Raw genomic sequence first — 14721 nt, 5'->3', positions numbered from 1 at the left:
TACCACTTCTAAAACTGAACTCATCTATTCTCCAAACGTGCTCTTCTCACAGTCACCCCTATTCTAGTTGATGGCAACCCCATCTTTCTCACTGCTCAGACCCAAATTCTTGGAATCATCCTTGACTCCTCTCTCACATGCTACATCTGATCTATCAACAATCACATTGGTATGATCTTCAAAATATATCCAGAATTCAACCATTTTTCACTATCTCTTGTTAGCACCTTGATAGAAGTCATGAGCATCTCTCTCCTCAATTTCCAGCTTCCTTATAATTATATGTATCTCCCTGCTTCTACTGTTTGTTCCTCTCTGCAAACTTCAGTGATCATTCAGAAGCTGAAAGCAGACCGTGTCACTCCTTGGTTGAAAACTCCAGGCAAAGAACTTATAAACACTCTACAAAGCCCTGTGAAATCTGTACCCCATCCTAACATAATGTATTAATACTCTTACTTTTTTGTTCATTCCATTCTAGCCATACTGAGCAGAACTCTCTAGGTCTGCCTCAGTGCCTTGGAACAAACTATTCCCTCTAACTTCCTCTCTTTTAAGTCTGCCTAAACATTACTCTCAAGAAGGCTCACCCAATGCACCTCATTTTACATTTCAACATCTACCCCAGAAATTCTGGATCCCCCTTATTGTGCTCCACTTTCCAAAGTAATAACCTTTGAACATTCTATATTATGTATTATCACCCCTCACTAGGAAGGGTGCAAACACAAGCAAAATTGTTTTGTACATTGCTCACCCCAGCATGCCTATGTTTGGCACAAAGTAAATATGCATACAATCAAAGGACAGCAATCTCTGTTAAGGATTTGCCTGTGTCTCATTAGAAGAACTCCTTGACGTCTCCAACTGGATTTTTAATTTGCAGTGTCAACACCTGGCCCTGGGTCTGCTCAACAGCAGACACCTAATGCACAGATACTCAGGTGATTAGTCACTTTCACCTGAAACATAATCCTAGATGCCTGAGGAAAAGCTAGGTCTTACAGCTGTGTCTCATTAAATAGTTGGTAGGAGACAAACAGAACATCAAGTTCCAACTGTTACTTCAATCAAACTGAATTTAAGTTTCATGATTCATTTCTTCATGTGTCTAGGAAATATTTCAAACCAGCTACAGTCTGAAAAGGGCACTTGGTCATTCCTCCCCCCAGCCACTGGCACCACCTCTCTAGCCCACCTAATCTTTTCATGCTTAACATCCCACCTCTTAAGCGTTCCTTCATGACCCCAGCTAGAAGCACTTACATGTGTCACACTGTGTCAAGTGCTTTTCATATATTATTCTCATTTGATTCTCCCAAAAGTCCTATGAGGTTGCTTCCATTACAACACCTATTTCAAAGATAAGAAAAACTCAAACTTAGAGAGATGAAGTCACTTGTTCAAGGTTCAACGAATGTTCAAACCCAGGTATGCCTGGCTCTGAAATCCAAGTTCTTTAACCACTATACCACTTTTCTCTCTCCAGGGTTATACACCCTAACTAGCTTATACAAACTACTTCATGGGATTTGTTGTCACTTGTTGTTGTTCAGTTGTTTTTGCATCTGTTAAAGCAGGTGATATCATTCAGGATGCTTCCTACCAAGACCCCTCCCAGTTCTTACAGTATTACAAAATAAAACGTTTTATAATTCTCTACACACTCATTGTCGATTAATACACACACACACACCCCCCACACATATTTTAGCACTTAGTCACTACAGAAATTAGAAATCTCCACTGTTAGGAAGCAGGACAGATAGAAAAGCGATAAAAATAAAAAAACTCCAAGACCTTAAATAAAAAAAATAACATTTCTGATTCCTCCCCACATTCATGTCCATCAAAGATGCACTTGAGTCCATTATTCCATATAATATGAAAAACTGTATTTTCTTTCAAGAAGTTTAAGAATGTGATCCTTAAGGCTTCTGTACCTCACCAAACAACTTGGTAAAAAAACTGAAAAGCAAGCACTTAAGACCACTCAGGAACTAGCATGTTATTTTGGACAGGACAAGTGCTCAATGAGCAGTTATTGGATCATGATACAGAATTTTCCTTTTTGTGAGGTTTTCCAAGTCTCAAACCAAGAGCCCGTAAAGAGTCATAGCAGAACTAAGCTGAAATGTGTCAAAAGAGCAAATATCTTGGAAGCATTCCGGTCATAAAAGTGAATTTCATTTGATATCTCTATCAACTGTTTAGGTTTGAAATATGCCATACATTTGTAGGTCCAGACTTGAGCCAACACCAGCAAATGCAGTTTAAGTTTCAAAACAATAGTCTTGGGAGGACGTAGGGAAAGAAGTGAATCCAAGCTCTGGAGTGGAAGCTGTCTCAAGAGACAGTAGTTGATACGGCCCTCAAGAGCAATGTAAAAATGTCCCAGGCTTAAAATATACTATTGGTTTCTAGATATTTCGGTTTTCAAGACCACTGTCTTCTTTAGAGACTCCTCAAGCGATTCCTGCTTCTTAACAAAGTCTTCACAAGGAGTAGAAAGTCATCTATTCACGGCAAGAGGTTGCTGTTACCGAGGAAGTTGAGTGTCCGAAAGTGTGCAAATCTCATAATCTGGTAGAGAATGTATACCCCTCCGGAGGCTTTCATTTTCGGGCGGAAAAACAAACCCGGTGTCACCTCCACATTGGAGCCACTCAAACCTCGCCACCATTACAAAACCGAAGTGCCAAAGGTGCAGAATGTGAAGCCGGAAGCACTACCAGGCCAGGATCAAGTTCCAGGAGAAGAGGGAAAAAAAAAAAAAAAATCAAAACCGAGAGTGCAGCGCGGGCCCCTCGGCCGCCCTGGGCCGAACGACGCACGTAGGCCCTTCCGGTCAGAGCCGCCGTCGCCGGGAGGCCGGGCGACGGGCCGGGCTTCCACCTGAGCCCGAGGATTCGCGGCCTACTCTTGCCGGTGCCCCCTCGCCGAGTCTGGCACCGGCTGCTTCTCCGACTCGGTCCCTTTCGTAGGTAGCGCAGCCCAAATGGGCCACGAGGATCCGGGGAAGACCGCCGATCCTCGGGCGGGCCGGATCGGTACAGACGCGGCGGCGGCGGTCGCGGCCGCGCCGCCCCTCCCCCACCGGCCCGGCCCAACCGCCGCGGCGACGCGAGCAGCGGCGCCAACGCCGGGCCCAACCACCGGCCCGCGGCGGCCCGGACAAGGGGCCCGTGGCGGCGGCGCGGGCCCGCTCTGCACGCCGCCCGCGCGAGTTCACCGCGGGCCCGTTACTCCCCGCGCCATCCGCCAGGACGCGCCGCCCTCGGCTCGGGCTGAGACGGCCGAGGGCAGCGGGAGGCCGCGGAGCTGATACTTACTCAGGGGTCGGGTGCTCGGGGTCGTAGAAATCCCCCATCTTTGGAGGCGGCTGCGGCGGCAGCTGCTGCTTCATCGGGAGCCGCTGGAGACCGCGACTCGAGCCCCCTCCCCGCGGCAGGGCGACGCGAGGGAGGGGAGGGGAGGAGGCCGCTGGTCCGACCGCGGCGGCGGCGGCGGCAGGGGCGGCCCGCGTCGCTGGCCCGCTCGCTCCCTCCCTCCGGCGCCCGCCCGCCGCTCTCTCCCCCACACACTCACACGGGGAGCGACGCTTACCCCGCCCGCCCCTTAGCCGCACAGGCCCGGCCCCTTAAAGAGACACGCACCCGCCGCGCCTCCGCCGCCAGTCGGCGCGCCGGCAGCTGCCGGTAGTCCTCTGAGAGGAGCGGCGGGGGGAGCAGCTGTGCGAAGCCCGCCGACCCGGCCCGACTTCGCCTGCGACTTCCCGGAACAATAAGCCCCGGGCCCTAGCTCTGTCGGCCCAGCTCGGGGCCGAAAGCTGCTGCGCCGCAACCCCTCCCTCGGGCTCGCTGTGGCGGCTGGGGCGCTGAGGTGTGACACGGCACGCCTCAGGGTTTTTTGCGGGCGAACAGCCCGAGCCCGCCCAGACACTACGAGCCTTCCTGCCCCGCCGCCCTCGAAGACCTGCCCTCCCGGAGCGCCGGAGTCCTCAGCGGCGCCGAGGGCCCCTCCCCTGGGCTTGCGGGCTCTGAGGTAAGGCGGGCGCCTCTTCTCCCTAGTCTCTCGCCCCTCTCTCCTTTATTCCTCTTCGCCTTCTCTTCCTCTCGCCTCTTCATCTCGTCCCGTCGACAAGCACGGAAGTAGAGCTAGGCCGGGGATTCGCGCTGAAGCCGAGCTCTGGGGACGCCCCTTCCTCCTTCCCGCCCCCGCCGGGTCGGCCGGGCTCAGTCCGCCCACCGCCCGGCTACGTCCCGCCACCTCTACCCTCCACCCCAACCACTGGGAGCGGTGGCTCCCGTGTTCTGCGTGGTTCTTAACGACCTTGGAGGAAATGTCCTTTAAGAAAAGGTTATGAATCGCTTTCCTGCCCAAATGACGTAGTAAGATTAAGTAGGATAACTTGAAAGGGCTGTGGGTTTTATTTTTGGAAGGATAAAGAGTGTATAAAGCCATTAGCTAAAGGCTAAGGGGGTGGGGAGGGTTTCATAAGGTCTGATTTTTTTGTAGTTTTATTTTTTCCACTGTAATTTTGAACCGGATTTTACTAGCAAGCAACTGGATGGAGGTATGTGTTAGGAACTGAATGTGTACTCCATCCCCTAAATTTATATGTGAAATTCTATCCCCCAAGATGTGGGGCCTTCGGAAGGTGTTTAGGACAGGATATATGGAGCCTGCATGAATGAGATTAGTGGCCTTATAAAAAGCCCTTGAGAGAAGGAAATGGCAACCCATTCCAGTATTCTTGCTTAGAGAATCCCATGGACAGAGGACCCTGGCAGGCTACAGTCCGTGGGGTCGCAAAGAGTCCGACACAACTGAGTGACTGAGCACACATAGATTTTTTTGCAATAGCCTTTCAGAGTTTCTGTCTTTTTGCCTGTTTCTTCATGAGCCCATTGCTCATGGCTTCCCTGGTGGCTCAGATGGTAAAGAATCTGCCTGCAATGAGCGAGGCCTGGGTTCAGTCCCTGGGTCTGGAAGATCCTCTGGAGAAGAGAATGGCAACCCACTCCAGTATTCTTGCCTGGAGAATCCTATGGACAGAGGAATCTGGTGGGCTGCAGTCCATGGGGTGGCAAAGAGTCAGACACGACTGAGCAATTTGCACTTCACTCAAAAGCCCATTGAGCCCTCTCCTGTTTGTTCTGAGGATATAAGGAGAAAACTCAGTCTGCAACCCAAAAGGTGGCCCTTGTCAGAACTCAGTTATACTGGCAGCTCAATCTCCAACTTTCAACCTCCAAAACTGTCTGAGAAGTGAGTTTCTGTAGTTTATAGCTAGCTACCCACTCTATGGTATTCCGTTTTAGCAACCAAAGTATATGAGAGTATAAAGCCTCTCCTTGCTCTTTTTTATATCCTATATAAAAGGATATAAAATCCTATATATCCTACACACACATATTTATATGTTAGTGTCTATTAGTGCTTTATCATCATTGTTTCTCACTTGAGGATTATTTTGGGTTTTTGTTGGCTTTTCAGCATATCCAGACCCCATCTGACTCCCTTGGTTCAAGTCTCTCATGGCCACTTCTTTACAAACTATGAATATTGCCTAATTTTTCTGGTTTTTCTCATTGTAAGATGAGAATATTAATGTGTACAGGACCTCACTGTTGTGAGGATCCAATGAGATAATGTCTGTAAAGCTTTAAACTTTCAATAAATGTCAGCACTTACCAGAATGCATTGTATACCCGCCCTGCCACTTTCTAGCTATGTGACGTGAGGCATGGTTACTTTTCATGCTTGCAGTGCCTTATCTGTAAAATAGAGGTATTATCTATTGCACAGAGTGTTGTGATTATTAAAATTGTATAAAACATGCTTGCACAATGCCTCTCCCTGAGTAAAGTTATCTTTTAGGCTTTGAAGGAATAAATTGGAGCCCTATGCCTTGGGTACCACATAGACTATTGGGAGCCACTTCACGTTGGACAGACCGGAAAGGACTATTATAAATATAGGTGGAGGTGGCTGAAATAATGTTAAGTGTGAGGTGACAAAGACCTAAACTGAGATAAATGAGAAAAAAGCAGTCAGTTACAGGTCTCCTGTTTCCTAAATAACAAAATAGATAGCTGTCTTACAGGAGGTACCAGTTGATATCTCTAATACTTAGTCTTAGGATAGCATTAGTCTGGTTAGAAACCAAAGCAACAAGCATGCTGACCTGTGGGGTTCAGTGGGAAATACTAAGTCCCAAACATAAATAAATGAACCAAGTTTTTACAGGCAAGATTGAATACTATTAAATGCCCTCATCTATGACTGTACTAGGAGTTCTCTGTACAACTATTTTAAATTCAAAGAGAATGCGTTCACAAAACGCATACTTAGGCCTGGCCTCTTGATCAAAGCTGTGGAATAATTTGGTCTATAACTGACCATCTCCCAGTTTCTTGTTTAAGACTGCCTACAAATAAGTTTGAAGGAAAAATGTCAAAAGTTTTAAAATGAAACATTATTATAAGAGGCATTCCATAAAATCCTTCATAATTGTTCTTGCCATTACTGCGCCTGTAGACCCAGAGCACTCCATCTCAGGGAACCCAAACAAAGCCAGTAGTGACCCTGAAACAAAGTTGACTCAGGCATTTCTTGCCTTAGGGGAGGTGGAAGGCCAAAGATCAGACATTGCCCCCAGTTACGCTCTTGGTACCTGGATGGGAAAAGAAAAATCATTTTTTAAGGTGGCTGCTACTAAGTCACTTCAGTCGTGTCCGACTCTGTGTGACCCCACAGACGGCAACCCACCAGGCTCCCCCGTCCCTGGGATTTGAAGAGAGTATCAATTGCTTGCTTGAGCACATTTTCCAGAACTACTACGTGTAAACATAATTTTTGAAGTAATGTGTTGACAAGGCGGTTCTTAGGACTGGTGCAACTCAGAAACAATAAGATCAAGACAGCCAGCTTATTCTGAGGTACCACTGGGTAGTTCCTCTTTTCAGTGTGCCAGGCCAAAGCTCTGCTGCTTCAAATGAGAACCTGGCTAAGGCTCTAAGAGAGAGAGAAAAGGTTGTTTCCCCCTCAAAGTAGCTGGAGCTGAGTGAGGAAGCTGCCCCTACCTATTTAACCTCATCTCCTACCATCCCATTCTGCCTTCAGCAAATCCTGCCCCCACCTGAGGATTCTCAGAAGACTTCCTCGAGAAATGCCAACTTGGGAAGGACATACAAGAACTAGGCCTTCAGTCCTACGGCTCCCCAGAGTTCCTGTCTTTGCCAAGAGGGGACAAGGTTGGCAGTGGCAACAAATCCAGTGTGGGCATTGTGAGCCAGGGCAATGTGGGAAACCCTGTCTCTACCCATGTGCTCCCACAGATATCTTCACATTGGCAAAATTAGGCCCATTCTTAATGGCCATAGCCCGTGGTTAATAATGGTCCGCTGGTGTATAAAAGGTTGAATTTAATATCAGAGGCAGTTTGGGAGTATACATGAATGATATACAAGACTGGGTTATATCAAGATCAAATGCTTGAAAGTTGAGACTTGCCAATACAAGATTTATGAAGATCACAGCAGTTTGTAAGACACCTAATTACTTTCCTTGATTATTTATTACCTTGAATCTATTCCTTAGTGTTAATGATCCTATCATCAGTTTTTTTTTTTCTAGTCCAGTGTACTTTTAAATAGAGGAATTGTGTTACATATTCCAGAAATGTATTTTTCATTATTTGTAATGAAAAAACAAAACTCGCTGTTACTGTAGTTGCACATTAACCATAACATCATAACTACAAACAAGTACATCCTAACATTAAAATAGAAACATGATTTGGGTATCAATGAGCTGTTATATGGGCTTCCCTGGTGGCTCAAAGGGTAAAGAATCTGCCTGCAGTGCAGGAGACCCGAGTTCAATCCTTGGTTCGGGAAGATCCCCTGGAGAAGGGAATGGCTACCTACTCCAGTATTCTTGCCTAGAGAGTTCCATGGACAGAGGAGCCTGGCAGGCTACAGTCCATGGGGTCCCTAAGAGTCAGATAGGACTACGTGACTAACACATTCACTTTCAAGCTGTTATATAGGGTTTCCCAGGTGGTGCCAGTGGTAAAGAACCTGTGTGCCAATGCAGGAGGCGTAAGAGACTAGGGTTCAATCCCTGGGTCGGGAAGATCCCCTGGAGGAGGGCATGGCAACCCACTCCAGTGTTCTTGCCTGGAGAATCCCATGGACAGAGAGGAACCTGGCAGGCTACAGTCCATAAGGTCACAAAGAGTTGGACACAACTGAAGTGACTTAGCACACACCATTTAATAAAAACTCTGTGTGTGTGTGTATCTTTTGATTCAGCAAATTCTGTTTCTGAAATTCTACTTCATAGACTATTTATACCAAAGAATATTGTCATTAAAAAGAAAGAATTTTCACTGTACTAGATGTTCTGGAGGAGTTTTTATGAGGTTTGGGGATTTTTTGAATGGGAAAAGCAAGATTTTTAGACATATATAAATATACATATATACATACATATATTTATTTGATTTTGTGAGGATGATGAAAGATATGAATATATGCCATTTAGTCAAGTTGTTTTGAGAGTTGAAGGAGGGAGTGAGAAAAAAAATAAGGAAAAATTACTACTACCACACCCTGATAAATATATATTGATCTATAGATGTTTGTATATATTTAGGGCGCCTTTAAGAAATTAGGAGAAAAAAGTGTGAATCTACTGGCTTAAAGGGGTGTTAACTTTAAAAAGTAAGTATTTGGAGTCTATGTCTATTAAACCAAGATATGCATGAAAGTGAAAGTGGCTCAGTTGTGTCCAGCTCTTTGCGACCCCATGAACTGTATGGCATGGAATTCTCCAGGCCAGAATACTGTAGTGGGTAGCCTTTCACTTCTCCAGGGGATCTTCCCAATCCAGCAATCGAACCCAATCTCCCGCTTTGCAGGCAGATTCTTTATCAGCTGAGCCACAAGGGAAGCCCAAGATGTGCATACTAATATATTAATAAGTGCTTGTGTAAGTATATCCAAACAATGAGAAGGGTGCAGAATGATACAGATGAGTTTGTTAATATTACCAGTGTTTTATATGTGAGGTATGAGAGAAGGAAAGAAATCAAAGATGAATCCTAAATTTTTACCTCAACACCTAGATAACTGGTGAAGACTTGAGACCAGGAGAAAGAGGTTGGAATTAATAATTATGCTTTCAATGTATTAAGGCAGGAAATGCTGATAAACATTCAGATGGAGATATCAAGTGAGCAGTTCAAAATACCCATCAGGAATTTAGAGGATTCCTCATAAGAAAATAGAAATTTTGGAGTCCTCAGTATACAAGTGATATTTAAAGCTATAGGACTGCACAAGATTTCCTAGGGGAAAAGTACAACTAAAGAAGAAAAGCAGATAAAAGGACAGTACTCAAGATTGAGCATTTGAGACTTAGCCTTTACACGTTATAAAGAATAGTAAGCCAGCAAAGGGACACAGGTGAAATTAATAACAAACAGGAGAGTGTGGCCACATACAGGCCATGAAAAGAAAGCTTCTAAATGAATTAACAAAAAATTAAGAAGCAATATTGCTTTTTGCTCTCAGCTACTTTGCACATTTATCCTTGTATTGGTTCTCAATTGTCAGGCCTAGTGGGAAGCCAGAAATCTGTACTTCCATCCAACAAGAACAAGGCACCACTCCCCTCTGGGGTATCATAGAAGATGAAATGGGAAACCTGAAATTTCAGCCCCACCTGGCACTTAGGACATGACACTCTATTCCATCTGGCCTAGTGTCAGAGAGGTCATTCTAAAATAGAAGGTTTACAAAAGATCCACAGTCTCATAATGCTCTGACAGTCCAGGATGCCATTTAAAAAAAATCATTCATCAGGAGAATTACAAACTGAATGACAAAATACAATTTTGAAAGATGCTGACACCAGAAAGAGAAAGACAAATAACATATCACTTACATGTAGTGATATGTACTAAATATGTACATATCACTTACATGTACTAAAATATGACACAAATGAACCTATCTATAAATCAGAGTCAGAGTCCCAGAAGAAGAGAAGAAAGGCTCAAAAGTATTCAAAGAAACAATGGCTGAAAACTTACAAATTTGTCAAAATAGATAAACCTACAGATTCAAGAAGCTGAACATATCCAAAACAGAATAGACCCAAAGAAATCTATACCCAGGTACATCAAATTTAAACTTCTGAAAACTAAAAAAAGAAAAAATCTTGAAAACTGAAAGAGCAATAACACCTACAGGAAATATTTTTTGGATGGCAGATTTCTCATCAGCACCATGGTGGTCAGAAGGAAGTAGCACAACATTATCCAGTTTCTGAAAGAAAACTGTTAGGCTTCCCTGGTGGTCCAGTGGCTAAGGCTTGGCACTCCCAATGCAAGGCGCCTGGCTTCGATCCCTGTTCAGGTAGCTAGATACCACATAGGCAAATAAAGGTCCTGTATGCCATAACTAAGACCTGGTGCGACCAAAATAAATAACAACAATAATAAAATAAACCTATGGGAAAAGAAAAACCCTGCCAATTCCAGATTCTACATATGGGAAGATTATCCTTTAGGAATGAAAGAAAACTTAGAAAAGCTAAGAATTTGTCACCACTGAACCTACTATAAAAATTTCTGGAAAATGTTCTTCAAATATAAAGGAAATAATGAAAGATGGAAGTTTAAGCTATAAGGAAAAAGGAAAGCACAATAGAACAAAATATTACTAAATACAATATACTTCCTGTTCTGAAGGTTTCTAAATTATGTTTGACGGTTGAAACAAAAAAATCTCTCTATATAATATCTGATTTGGTTTGCAGTGACTATAGAAGAAATATTTAAGACAGTTATAAATAGGGGAGGGTAAAGGGACTTAAAGGGAGCTACAGTTTCTATACTTAATTTGAACTGGTAAAATATTAAAACCAGTAGACTGTGTTAAGTAATTTAAATATTTAGAGTAAATACCCCCAAAAAAATCTGTGCAAGAGATACACTCAAAACATTATAGAACACTTCCCTGGCGGTCCAGTGGTTAAGGGTGTGCCTGCCAGTGCAGCAAACATGGGTTCAACTGCTGGTCCGGAAGATTCCACATGCATAGAGTGCTTAGCCCATTCGCCACAACTACTGAGCATGCGCTGTAGAACCCGCGGGCCACAGCAATATACTCGGATCCATATCTCACACCATAAACAAAAATTAACTCTAGAGGAGTCATAGGCCTAAATGTCAATCCTCACATTATAAAACTTCGAAAAACAGGAGAAACCTTTTGTGACCTTGACTTAGGCAATAAAAGCTCAGTCCATAAAACAACAAATTGATAAAATGGACTTTACCAAAGTTAAAAATTTCTGCTGCTTAAAAGACAATGTTAGGAAAATGAAAACACAAAGCACAAGCTAGGAGAAAAATCTTTGCAACGCATATATCTAATAAAGAACTTGAGTCCAGAATATGCAAAGAATTGTCAAAAATCACCAATAAGAAAACAGCACAATTTTTTAAATGAGTAAGAGTTCTGAACAGGCACTTCATCAAAGAAGATATCCAGATGGCAAAGAAGAACATGGAAAGTGCTCAACATCATTAGACATTGAAAGTGAGAGTTGCTCAGTTGTGTCCAACTCTTTGCGACCCCATGAACTATATAGTCCATGGAATTCTCCAGGCCAGAATACTGGAGTGGGTAGTCTTTCCTTTCTCCAGGGGATCTTCCCAACCCAGAGATTGAGCCCAGGTCTCCTGCATTGCAGGTGGATTCTTTACCAGCTGAGCCACCAGGGAAGCCCAAGAATACTGGAGTGGGTAGCCTATCCCTTCTCCAGTGGATCTTCCCAACCCAGGAATCAGGCTGTGGTCTCGCACTGTTATGTGTATTCTTTACCCAACTGAGCTATCAGGGAAGCCATTGAAGAAATGCAAATTTAAAATGGAACAAGATGTCACTACACACCTATCAGAACAGCTAAAGTCAAAAAGGTTGACTATTTCCAATATGGGCAAAGATACATTTTACTTTCTTCTTGCTGGTGGAAGGTTCAAGATGCAATAATTTGTCTTTTGTTTTGGAGGTGACATCCCAGACTACAGAACTCCTAACATTTTTTACTGATGTGGTGGCCCCCAATTCTTCATAAGATTATTCTTCCAGTCATTGTAGCACATAACGAAGACTCCTCCATGCTAGCCATTTATTGCCTATTTGGTCCATTAATATGATGTCATCAACATAGTGAACCAATGTGATATTCTTAAGAATGTCCATGTTATTTGGATTTCTCCATTTTATAGTTTGACCACAGTCAAAGAGTTAAAGTAACTTTGGGAAAAATTGTAAATGTGCACCATTGTCCATTTCAAATGAATGTGAACTGTTTTTGAGATTAGAGATTGTCCAATGTTTACAGACTCTTTTAACCCTATTGTAATATGCACAGCATCTGTTCGTTTGGTTCATACTACTTAACCCTAGCATATGACTGAACAGAATTCAGCATAGCCAAGTACCCCATATGGTAGGGACAGTTTTTTTTTTGTCATTTTGTCCCTTACAGTCTAATTTCTGCCTCACCAGACAGCATTCACGACTCAGAGAGGAAACTCATGTAGTAATTTTCCATGCTTTTTTAAAATTGAGAAATGGTTTGTGTCTAGAGAACTGATGCTCAGATCTACTGAAAAGGCTCATTTGTATTGAGTTACACAAAAAATGCCCTTTGCTACTGTTTCATCTAACCCAAGGACCTAGGGAAGTTGAAATTAATCCCAGGCCTGGAGTAAGAAATTAGTAATCTCTTCTTCCCTCTATGAACATCCTTTGTTTTTATTTTTTGGTTTACCAGTTATGATGGCACTAGAGGACTTTTTCAAAAATGTACTCTCTGAACAGCAATTTCTTGACTCCTCTCTATCTGCCAAAACTTGTGGGTAGAAACAGGGTATACAGAGATAAAGTAATCTCTGGCTTTGGGAGGCTCTCAGAGTAACTGGGAAAACACTTCAAATAGTTCAGGGACAGTACTGTATTGAAAGTACTGTAAAGACGGAACCAGAGTGCTATGGGAAAAGGAAGTAACTCTTTATGCCTAGAGGAGTTTAGAAAGGACGTGATACATACGCTGAGCATTGATTAATAATCATCTGACAGAAAAGAGGGCAGATGAGGGCAATCTAGGCAGTGAACGTTAGCCCCATTAATGAGTTTCTTAGTAACTTTGGATCATACTTAAAGCCAAGTATGGATCATACTTGAAGAAGGGTTTTCTTTGCTATAAAGAACCAAAGCAGTGGTTAGACAGCTTTATATGCTAGGTTATGGGAATCTGAGGGCTTCCCTGATGGTAAAGAAGTCTCCTGCAATGCAGGAGGCCTGGGTTCAATCCCTGGGTTGGGAAGATCTGGAGAGGGGAACAGCTACCCTAGTATTCTGGCCTGGAGAATTCCATGGACTGTATAGTCCACGGGGTCACTAAGAGTCAGATACAACTGAGCGACTTTCACTTTGATGAGAATCTGAACGTCTTTACATGGACTTTCAGCAATGGAGCAGCAGCTAGCTAAGGTGAAAGACTACCTGCAGTCATTCTTAAATATGAATCCATGCTCATCATGGGAGAGCGTCTGGTCACCTGCCATGTCTGGCTTCCTAGGGTTTGTGCTGTGGTGTAGTGTCACAGCATCAGGAATGGGCCTCCTCTTCCCTTGGAATACATTTTCACAGCTTTAAAATTTTTTAGTCTTTTACAAATTCATGCAGAATGAGGAATCCAATGATCATTTATACTTGGGCTCCTTGGTGGAGTGAGGGCTGCTTTTTTCCTCAAAGGATGCTTAAAGGATAGTTTGGGTCATCACGGTTGAATTTTGTCAAAGTTTTCAAAGTGTTGGAAACATGACTTATACAAATACAGAATGAATGTGTGTCAAAGATTTATTGTAATAACTTATTAATAAGGGAGCCAGTTCGTTAAAGCTGGTTATAAAAGCATGTTGAAGAATTGGGTATTCATAGAGATTTGTAAAAGAAAACTAAGAGTAAAAAAGGAATGTTAGAATTAAAATGTTAGATTTGATATAAAAGAGGAGAGCATTCAAACTGTACCCTTTGGGGTTATTTTTTCTGTTGGATAATATCAAGCATATAATTTGAGATTCTAAGCTCATAATTGATAGTAATAACAATGCTTTATTCCCTTAGGCTAGGTAATGAAATAACTCTTGGTCGAGACCACCAGCCCTCTTAGTTCCTAGTAATGCACTGAAAGTACGTGCCACCTACCTTCTTGCCTTTTCTCCAAGTAATTTTTCTTAACATTTCATGTTTCTAAAACCAGGCGTTTGAGCTGTCTTATCCCACCCAACCCCTGTCTGTCCCAGCATGCCTTTGTAAGCCGAACTGCCTTCTACCCCTTACTCTCTACGCATACCACTCTCTTCTACTTTAGAGCTATTGCCCACCCTGTCCCATCAGCCAAAGACCCTGAGGTTCATTGCCAGAGATCAAAGAACAACTTATCCTTCAAGGGCAGATGCAGTTGGCACCCTCTTCTCAGAATCAGTGCTGTAATGAATCCCACTTGACACTCTTCCAAATTACTTAGTACCAGTTTATCTTGGCTAGTCTTAAAAAAAAAAAAAATGGTTCTTGGGATTTCACTATTTTATTTGCTTGGAACATCTCTAGAGACAGCCTGATGTAAAAC

General features: G+C 43.3%; 1 protein-coding gene and 1 long non-coding RNA gene across 4 annotated transcripts in view; one reads left to right on the top strand and one right to left on the bottom strand.

The window, feature by feature from the left end:
* Positions 1 to 3610, bottom strand: part of SETD2 (SET domain containing 2, histone lysine methyltransferase) — an 83111-nt gene extending 79501 nt beyond the window's left edge. The window contains exon 1 of the mRNA XM_055558479.1: positions 3333 to 3610. Coding sequence (XP_055414454.1) covers positions 3333 to 3406 — 74 coding nt within the window. The 5' untranslated portion in view covers positions 3407 to 3610. The remainder of the gene's footprint in view (positions 1 to 3332) is intronic.
* Positions 3611 to 3682: 72 nt separating this feature from the next.
* Positions 3683 to 14721, top strand: part of LOC129635455 (uncharacterized) — a 48989-nt gene continuing 37950 nt past the window's right edge. For all 3 annotated transcript variants that reach the window (XR_008706309.1, XR_008706310.1, XR_008706308.1), the window contains exons 1-2: positions 3683 to 4044; positions 7129 to 7259. This is a non-coding gene — a long non-coding RNA (uncharacterized LOC129635455). The remainder of the gene's footprint in view (positions 4045 to 7128; positions 7260 to 14721) is intronic.

Source organism: Bubalus kerabau, chromosome 20, assembly GCF_029407905.1.
Source record: "Bubalus kerabau isolate K-KA32 ecotype Philippines breed swamp buffalo chromosome 20, PCC_UOA_SB_1v2, whole genome shotgun sequence".
Classification (NCBI taxonomy): Eukaryota; Metazoa; Chordata; class Mammalia; order Artiodactyla; family Bovidae; genus Bubalus; species Bubalus kerabau.
Note: the sequence above shows the minus strand (reverse complement) of the source record. Positions and strands in the feature narration are given on the sequence as shown.